Consider the following 10,405-nt stretch of genomic DNA (forward strand, 5'->3'; position numbering starts at 1 on the left):
TCTAAAAATAATTTATAATATTTTATTTAGTCCTTTTAAGATATTTTTTAGCCAATCTCACTAAAAAACTAAGAAGTGTATAGCCAATGATCATATTTAAACCACGTTCTATATTAATTAATTGTCATTAATTATTAATTATTTAAATTTTATTTTTTAAAAATACAAAATTAATAATTATTAATTACTTTTTTTTAATCTAATTCATCTTTTATCATTTATTACGCAAATCCTAATTTCTCTTTTTTTTAAAAAAAAGTTCAAACTAAAAAAATGACAAAATATAAGATAAAGAATCATCCCAATCCTAAAAAAAAACATACAAAATATAGGAAAAATAATCATCCAAATTATAAGGAAAAAAAATATACAAAACATAGGAAAAAGAATCATCTAAAACTAATAAAAAAAATCATCCGAAATTTAAGAAAAAAAAACATAAAAAACTAGTTAAAAAAATCATTCAAAACCAAATAAGAGAGGACAAGAAGAAGAGCCGTAGGGTGACCGGTGACAACATCTTAAACGGTGTTGCGTGTACGGTGGGAGACTCGTGGTGGCGCGTTGCGAGGAGGAAGCCACGGAAACCGCACATCACGAGTGGAGGAGTCGCCATGGATCGGAGTAGTCGATCGTCCGTTACAAATGGAGGACCTATCGACGATGGCTGCGCGCAACGATTGGCGGCCACGGCAGTGCAGATGCATTGGGACGTGTGGTCGACGGCGTCGACGAAAGAAGGACGTCGACGGAACGCGTGGAAGAGGCCACGCAGCGCGACGAAAGACGCGACAGTGAGTTTGTGGAGAGAGAGATTTGACTGTTTTCAAATGAATGGAAATAGATTAGGTTTTTTATGGATTAGGTTTTTATTGTGTATTATAAATATTGTAACACCCTAACTTTGAGCACGTCATGATCGTACCAAAAGTGAGGCGTTACTGACCTGTTTTCCATATTTACTATTTAATACTGAGCCTTTAGTTCGATTTCGCGTTTCAATTTTTAAGAAAAAGCCAAAAAGTTTTGGTTCTATTAATTAAAATCATATATCAAAGACCTCCAAGCAACACTAGTCACATAGTTAGTAAGAATAATAAATATCATACAAAAAAAAAATTCAAATGAAACTCAGATACAACTCATATTCCTCTATATAAAATAGAATCTTAGCTTAACTAACAAAGGCGAGGGAATTCTAGGAAAACGACTCAACACATAAACTTAACTCAAATAAGACTAATAATCGCCCGCAGCTTCAAACTGAGTCTTCGAACCTGTGTCACTGAAAGGGTGAAAGATTTTGGGGTGAGAACAAACCACGCATTCTCAGTAGGGAATGGGAATGCTTTAAAAGTAATGAATTTAATGCAAATAATTAACTTAGTAAAACTATTTTGTTAAACCTTTGGAAATACTTTTATTTCTACTTTAGATAAATAATTATTTTTCTTTAAATTTCTAAACTCAAAACAGATTTTACTTACAAAATTAGTCATACTAACCATCTCTCAACCACATAATCATATTTCAACCACAACATCCCACCTCAATACATCTGTGAACTAACAGCACAAGTAAGGAATTCAAACCAACATACAAACAAGTCAAACAGCACAATCACAGAGAGACAAGATAAGCAAACACAATCAAATGCAAATGTGCAAACAATGATGATGCATGTCTAGTCCTATCGCAGGTAATGAGCTCATTTGTCGGTTTCGACCCGCACCCGACGCAATCCGACTCACAAGTCGGATAAGGCATTCCAGCGGCATAACCTCCGCAAGTTTCTACTTCTTGCGGGCGCTGATTCTCCAGCTGAAGTATGCCGAACATGACCTCTGCAAGTACTTGCAGGCGCTGATTCTCCAGCTGAAGCATGTGCCACTTTCTCCTGGAAGCCATTCCATACACACGGGCATCCCCGCACAATCCTTCACACATAAAGCCCACGGCTTAGCATTTTCACATCCGCACCTTAACCACTTACTTTCCGTCACCCTCTCGTGACCTTTTAATCATTTCATAAATCACACGTGTCGTGTTCTCTTTTTCCTTTCTTTCTTCTTCTTAACAAACCGAACTCAAATCATTTTTATTTAAAACCAACAACTCCTCCAAAACCATTTCAGATTTAAACCTCTTTCAAAAGACTAAAAAGAATCATTTATTAAGTAAATCTCACGGCAGAGTTCCGACACTTTAGGGAGGATGACAATCAAACTCGTTCTTTAAAATTAATAAACTCCTTGAATCATAATTCCTTAAAAGGTAGTTCTTTAATCAAACTCAAAACATAAAGTCGTCTTTAATGAGTAAAAACTCAAAACATAATCTTTTCTTAACTAAATAAAACTTAAATAATATCATTTTTTAAATCCAAATCTTTTAAAATAACTTTTCAAATAAACCTTAGATTTTATAAAATTTCGGCAACATCTCTCCTAAAACTCGGACTTTGCCACCCTTTTCGGGTCCCAACCGAACCATTCTCCGCTTTTTCCAAACATTTCCAAAATTAGAAATCATTTCCAAATTAATAAATAATCCCAGATTAATCACCATTCACAGCCACAATTCAACCAATTTCATCACATTCAATTATATTCACAATCACTAACAATCTCAATCTCATCAACTTTTATCAGTTAATCAAACGAGACATTTATGAATTATTTGCAGTTACTCACTAAATTTTGATGGCATTCGTAAATTAAAACAGTTAATTTTGAAATAAATTTCCTACTTCCGTACGAAATCGAAATACTCGAAATCCCGGAAAAGCCTTCTGATCGAGCCGTTGAAGAAGAAAACGTCAGAAATCGCCTGTGCCTTCTAGAACTCCAATTGGCCGAACTCAAGGGGCAGGAGAGTTACGTTACCGTCGACTTCCACCGGACAAAAATAACGCCAGCACGTAAAGGAGGAAAATACGAACACTTTTATCGGATTAGATTTTTTTATTAGAGTTACGAATCACAAAAAGAATCCAAACCGAAAACTCAGAGGTTCTACGGTTTTTTTTACGCACACTCTCGGTCTCTCTTTGTTTCTTTTCCAAGTGCAGTTCGGTGATGAAGGAAGGGAAATAAAGATGGGTAAAGGGTAATAGTGAAACTTGAGGATTTGTGGCATTAAGGTGTTATCAGGTGTCAAAAGAATAATAAAGTAATCAAAACATGTGTCATTACTATATATGTATGTATGCATACTAAGCCACGTTGGTGGCTTTCTTCCTTTCCCAAATGGCATTCGGCCAAGGGATATAATGGAAGCTAGGAGAATAATAATAATCAATTTAATTTTTGTTTTATTAAATTATTTTTTTTTTGATAAAAATTAAATAAAATAAATAATAATTAAATTAAATTTTAATAATTATAAAAATTTATTTAATTATTTTTGTTAAAAATAACTTTTTTAAAAATTATATCTCAATATAATATATTAACTCATAAATAATTATTTATTTAATTTTCAAAAATTTGGGGTCTTACAAATATGATTAAGATAAACGTAGAAAGAATTTTTTTGAATTTTAAATTTTGATTTATTTATAAAATTTAATTATAATAGAGTTCATTGTTAGCAAAATCGGACCAGATTGACCGGTTTGATCGAAAAACCGGTGAACTGGATCCTAAGCCAATCCAGTCCGATAATCTGACCGGATAAGATAATGGATCGGTTCGATCGAACCGGTCAAATTCGATCTTACCGGTTCGATCGAACTGCTTGAGCTTCAAGATTTTTTCAAAATGTTGAAGCTGGGGTTCGAATCCCCCTCCTCAAAAAAAATATGATACTCACAACCACCAGGCTATTGAACTTTTTATCAATATATATGCAAATTAATATATATATAAATATCTTTCAGCAAATAATTTATTCTATTTAATTTATTTTAATTTTAGTTATAAACTCATTCATTCTTAAATTAATTATATTTTTATTTAACAATAATTATAAACTCATTTATTTTTTTATAATTATATAATATCTATTAATATTATTTTTCAATAAATACTTGTAGTATATAATAGTATAATAGATATAAACTAATTAATAAATTATTAAAATTAAAAAATAATAGTTATTTTAATATAAAAAAAATATTTATAATAAAGTAAAATTAACAAAATACTTATTGTTCCTGTTTCATATTGTTTTAGAACAGCTAGATATTTTTAAAATGTTAGTGAAGATATGTATTTTAAATTTTAATTTTAAATTTTTGACTATATTTTATTTTTTATTTACATAGGACCGGGTCAATCGGTTCAACTAATGACCCAGCAGTTGAACCAATGATCCAGTGACCCAATGATCTGACCGATTCGATCACCGGTTCGATTCTGATAACTATGATAGAGTTTGTTTTATGTTGACTTGTAAATAAGTTGTTTCCTATATTTTTGTTAACAGAGTATTTATTTTAAAATAGAAAGGTTTATTATAAAATACAGAAAACTATTAAAAAAAAATTATAGAAAAGATATTAAATTAGGTTTTAATGTATGTATTATATATTTATTAAAGTAACTATTTGAAAACTTTTACTATTAATAATTTTATAATATACCTAAAAAAAAAAAAAAGTAAAAAACACATGTGAACTAAATTCTATATTTTATTAATTCATTATTTCGGGGTTATACATGTGAAGGATTTATTTAAGAGTAGTCATAAATGCAGAATTCATAGAAGAATCCATTTGCCCATAACATCAAATAAGATGACGCTGCACAGAAGCCAAATAGAGTAGCACTAAGCCACTAAGTTGAAATGAACCTCCCATTCTCTTCTATATTAGTATCCTTCTTATCATCTGAAGTCGGTTCTCTTTGAACAACAATAAAAGTTTCCCTCAAATCAGTTTCACAAATAATTTTTGTTACACCACACTTCCAAGTTAGCTTAGTGAGGCACGACTTTTTTTTTTTTCTTGGAAGCAGAGTGAGGCACGACTTTGATGTTGAATTAAGTTTCTAGCTAATTTTTGGGGCATGGTAGCCCAAGGTTACTCATCTATGATTATTTTAGGGTATTGCATAGTAGACTAGTAGCCCAAGCCCAAAGGTTGCTCATGTATTGTTTTAGGTTGCTCATGTATACATCACTAAATCCCAATATGGCAATATATAGATAACTAAAAGTATAATAATTAATTTGATAACACAAGCCAGATGCGTTTTTGGTGACAAAATCGCTCGTGATTCGTTAGGTAAGATGATAATTTACAAGTTCATGGTGAAAATGACTTAGTAGAACAATATTAACGTAATAGGTTATTCTAGAATGAGTGTAATAAACATAAACATGGGGAAAAGAGGCCAACTGGATGAAATCAAATAAGTTAACAGTGGCCATATATATTGAATGCAAGTTAGGTGTGGATTCATTTCCATTTGCCATCACCTTAAACTTATTATTACTTTATTTTAAATCTTATAATGTTTAATAGCATGATTATATATTTAGGAAATTACTTAGATAAAGATGTTAAATTTTTTTTAAATATTTAAAAAAAAATAAAATTTAACATATATAATCAATTAAATTGTGTTATTTTTATTAAAATTAGACTGAACAAATCAATTTAGTCAAAAATTAATAAATTAAATTTTGAACCAATATAAATTAATATTTTTTACAAAAAATAACTACAATATCTTTATTATAAAAATAACTAAAATATCCTATTATATATATATATATATATATATATATATATATATATATTTGAAAACTCTAAATCCTAATCCTGAGACGACAGAGAAGAAAATGGTTAAAATTTATGATTCTCAAAATTAATATATATAATAAGAATATTTTAATCATTATCAATAATAAGGATATTGTAATAATTTTTTATAAAAAATAATATTAATTTAGACCGATTCAAAATTTGATTCATTATTTTTCGGTCAAATTAATTTATCCAACCTAATTTTAATAAAATAACATGATTTAATCGATTATATGTTAAATTTTAATTATTAAAAAATATTTAAAAAAATATTTTAGACATCTTTATTAAAGTAACTCCTATATATTTAATGGTTAATATATAAGTTCTTTTAAAAATAGGTCCATCTCTTAATCTCATTGATCCTCAATATACTAATAAGGGTTTGATTTTGATGCAATATTAATTATGAAAAGCAAAATATTTTAGAGACCTCATAAATAAAGACATTCAACTTTATATGTACTTCTAAAGCTTTTTATACTAATTAATGGCACATCCGATCCAAATTCATTTGTATTAATAATTTTTTGGTTAATTATATATGTACACATTACAATGAGAATGTTTTACTTAATCATTCATTGCTTCTGTCTGTTCTCCAGATTTTCGCGATTGGTTTAAGGAAAACAATAATTATATAAAATTAAAAGAAACTCTTTTCTCTTAAAAGGAATTCAGCAGAAAAATTATTTATAAATAAATAAAAGTAAATATTAAAATGATGATGTATTTGTGATGGAAACCTAGGAACTTACTAGAGGTAGGTATATGTTAGAGGAAGGTCCTAATCAGGGAGTATAGGGAATCAAATCATGACCATCTATCATTGCATTCTTTCTAATCAATATAATTTAGGGGATTTGATTTACCATCATGCATTGCATGGCACAATCAACATGGCCATCAATTTCATAGTTTTTTTTTTATTCGTAAAAAATTGTGTCAGATATTTTTATTTCTAAAATTCTTTTATTAAATTAATTATTTTTATCTTAACAAATAAATCCTAAAAAATATGACGAAAGAATTTAAATATTTTAATTTATAAAAATTAAGGATGTCAATATAATAAAAATTTATTGAAAATAAAAATATTTGACACAAAATTTTTTAAAAATTTATTTGAATATATATTTTTTTATTTGATTTTTTAAATAATTAAAGTTACTAATAATAAAAAATTTTAAATATTTTATTTTAATAAATACACCACGAATACATTGAGAATTTAAATTTATATTATTTTTTGTAAGAAAAAATTTAATTTGTAACTTTAGGCGCAAATTAACTAAATCCTTTTATTTTATATGAGCACGTTGTAGAATATAATTCCATGTTACTAACCATACCATACATGCATAGGTAATAGGAAGAGAAAGATAGAAGAGGAGGTAGCATCTCACATCAAATTCAAATCACATTCACATCTCTTTAAAATAATGCTTCAGGAATCAATGAATCATATCATCCACGCGCCATTCTCCCTCCTCTATTCCAATTCTATTATTCATCTTACCAACCAATAAAATAGTAGCACATGTAATTCTAGTAGTGCTAAGATATATACATATTTCTCATTAATTATACTTAACATGCTTAATATAAATAAAATAAATCTGTCATAGGTACTATACTCGGTTAGGTACTACATTTTCTCTATGCATTATATTGGGATGCCAGCTAATTTTTGACCTAACATTCATAATCAATTTTTGGAGTACAATGACAAATTAAATCCACATTTATTTTTAGTTTCTTCAAATCTCCGTTTTGAATTAGCTTCATATATTACTAACCTTCATTTCACATGAAACCTTCTTTTTTTTTTTTTTTGGCAAGACAACAGTTTTCTTTGATTGTTTATAGAAAGGAAATATTATACATTCTAACTTTGTATATATTTCTTTCGTACTTTATAGATTATAAAAATACTTGAGAAAAGTTACAAGCATTATTTTCTTATAGAAATATATAATAGTAGTATATAACTATGTATGAAGTAATGTAGTAGCTGAAATTTGAATGAAGAATAATGAAAAATGATCTAGCTGTACCGACTAGTCAATCAATCTATATACATAATTGAAAAATGAATACAACTCACGCCTTTAGCTAAAAGACCCACCATTACCAATCATATAATTTGCATTGGGGTATATATATATATATAACATTTATTTTAAAACGTAGGATTATTCCTCTTTAACCTAAACAAAGAACAAATACGATGACTCTGAAAGACTGAAACTAGCTAGCTACTTGAATTATTAACTTAATTACATGCATGTTGTAACTTCCTTGTCGGTGAGTAAATACCAAAAAAAAAAAAAAGGATATTATCTATTTAATTAAGGTGGCCCTCACAAACAATAACAAGTTGGTGTAGTTTGTCAAAGAGTTGGAAAATAATTTGCATGTGGGTTAAATACTTAAAAGAAAAGAAGCTAAATAAGTTGACTTGGAATTAAGTGTCTAGAAACGAGTGAAGACACGCGCCAAGAGTGAGAGCTGGACACAGCTAAAGAAAGAGGAATGGTTAGAACGTTCACATCTTTCCACTTTCATAATACAAAACACCTCACCCACTTCCAAATCCTCATTTATCACTTTCTTTAATTAAATCCCATACTTTACTCTAAATACTATACCCTCTCTTAAATTAAACTCCTATATTTTCTTTCATTTCCTTTCTCTTCTATTCATATCAGTATCAAGTTTCAAGTTTCAACACACTCTGGAAATTTAAGTAAAAAAAAAAAAAGAAAAAAAAAGAAAAGAAGGAAGACAGACATGACCGACAGGGTTTACCCTTCAGCCAAGCCCGCCGCCAACGGAGGCGCCGCTGCCGGAGCCAATCCGGCATTTCCAGCTACCAAGGCTCAGCTCTACGGAGCCACCCGCCCAACCTACCGTCCGCAGCCACTCCACCACCGGAGGAGCCGCCGTAGCTGCTGCTGCCGCTTCTGCTTCTGGTTGATCCTCATCGTTCTCATCCTCCTCCTTCTGATCGGTATCGCCGGCGTCGTCGTTTATGTCCTCTACCGTCCCCACCGCCCTGACTTCACCGTCACGTCCCTCACACTTTCGTACCTCAACCTCACCGCTTCTTCCACACTAAGCTCGAAATTCGCGATCAGCGTAACCGCTACAAACCCTAACAAACACATCTCATTCTCCTACGATCCTACCTCCGTCTCGATCCTCTCCGGTGACATCGACGTCGGCGACGGCACTGTCCCCGCCTTCGACCACGGCAAGAAGAACACGACGGTGCTGAAGACAACGATTTCGAGCTCCGGCCAGGCGCTGCAGAGCGATGATGCGGCGAAGTTGAAGAGCAACATGAAGAGTAAGAGCGGGTTGCCGTTGCAGGTGAAGCTGGAGACGAAGGTGAAGGCTGCGATGGGGAATTTGAAGACACCGAAGGTCAGAATCAGGGTTTCTTGTGAAGGTATCAAGGCCACACTTCCCTCCGGGAAGAAACCGGCGACGGCGTCCACCTCGAACGCCAAGTGCAACGTCGATGTCAGATTCAAGATCTGGAAATGGACCGTTGGATGAACAATATTATCACCATCGTTAGAACAAAAAAAATTGCAGAGAGGTTTGTTTTTTTTTCTTAATATATATTTTAGCTTATGTTAATGGTGGACTTTATTTTATTTTATTTGATATATTATTTTTGCTGAATTTGTTTATATTCATAATAACTGGTTGTAAATGGAAGAAAGATTTGATGATGAGGTTTTTTATTTTTTTTTATTAGTGGGTGACAGGTGTTTTATCTTCTTGTATACTACTCTGTTTTTTTCTTCTTCTCTTTGAAAAAGGCTTTGTATTTTTCTAATCTTACGATTTTGTTTGAACTTGTTCTTTCAATTACGTCATGGTTTCAACTTGTTATTAGTGTAAATCTTCGTCACTGCTAGAAGGACGTAATTAGCAAATGTTTATTCGCAAATTAATTAAAAACTATAAAAACTTTAATCCACACATTAGTACACCGACAAGGAAATTTAATTTGATCATAATATTTCTTAGAGTATTGCTACTGCTGTACTATATATCGTGCCTAGCTACTACTATTATTATATGGTATGGTAGGTGTAACGTAAATAGCCATTTGATTTAGGTGGATAAGTAAATTTGGGAAATTCAGGTTAACTTGAACACACTTACAATAAAATAATAGAATGAGTAAATATATATAAAAAAAATATTATATATATTATTTTGGTGACGTGTACGGTGGTAGTTGAGTGTAGCAGTGGAAGGAATGATAGGTGTATCAAAAATCGCTATCGCTTTGGAAGAAGCCATAAACTTGTGCATAGTTTTGTTTTCTTGTCTCCTCAAGTAGCCTTCCATTGCTACCTTCCTCTTCTCACTCTCCCTTCTTTGCCACCTTATTATTTTCTTTTCACAATTTCGTATTAAAAGGGTTTTTTTATTTTAAATGATAGTATAAAGAGGGTATATGCACATTAAAAAGTTAAAGTTAGTTTAAACTTTTAAAGATTCTCCTCTTCTTCTTTTTCTCTATTTTTGGGTGGGACCAGCTTCTCGTTTTGACTCAGGTCCTTTTTTCTTTCGAGCTATAAGACTCCACGGAAAATCCAACACCTTTAATATCACAACAATGCTAGAGAA

At 30.9% G+C, this 10,405-nt stretch overlaps 1 protein-coding gene across 1 annotated transcript; it reads left to right on the top strand.

The window, feature by feature from the left end:
- Positions 1-8,545: 8,545 nt before the first annotated feature.
- Positions 8,546-9,316, top strand: LOC112770858 (NDR1/HIN1-like protein 13). The gene has a single exon (XM_025815330.3). It carries the CDS (start codon positions 8,546-8,548, stop codon positions 9,314-9,316), a length of 771 nt encoding a protein of 256 aa, XP_025671115.1.
- Positions 9,317-10,405: the final 1,089 nt, after the last annotated feature.

The sequence above is a fragment of the Arachis hypogaea genome, chromosome 18 (genome assembly GCF_003086295.3).
Source record: "Arachis hypogaea cultivar Tifrunner chromosome 18, arahy.Tifrunner.gnm2.J5K5, whole genome shotgun sequence".
Taxonomy (NCBI): Eukaryota; Viridiplantae; Streptophyta; class Magnoliopsida; order Fabales; family Fabaceae; genus Arachis; species Arachis hypogaea.

Excerpts from the sequence above, each read along its gene's own strand:
- LOC112770858 (XM_025815330.3), top strand. The coding sequence starts at position 8,546 with ATGACCGACAGGGTTTACCCTTCAGCCAAGCCCGCCGCCAACGGAGGC.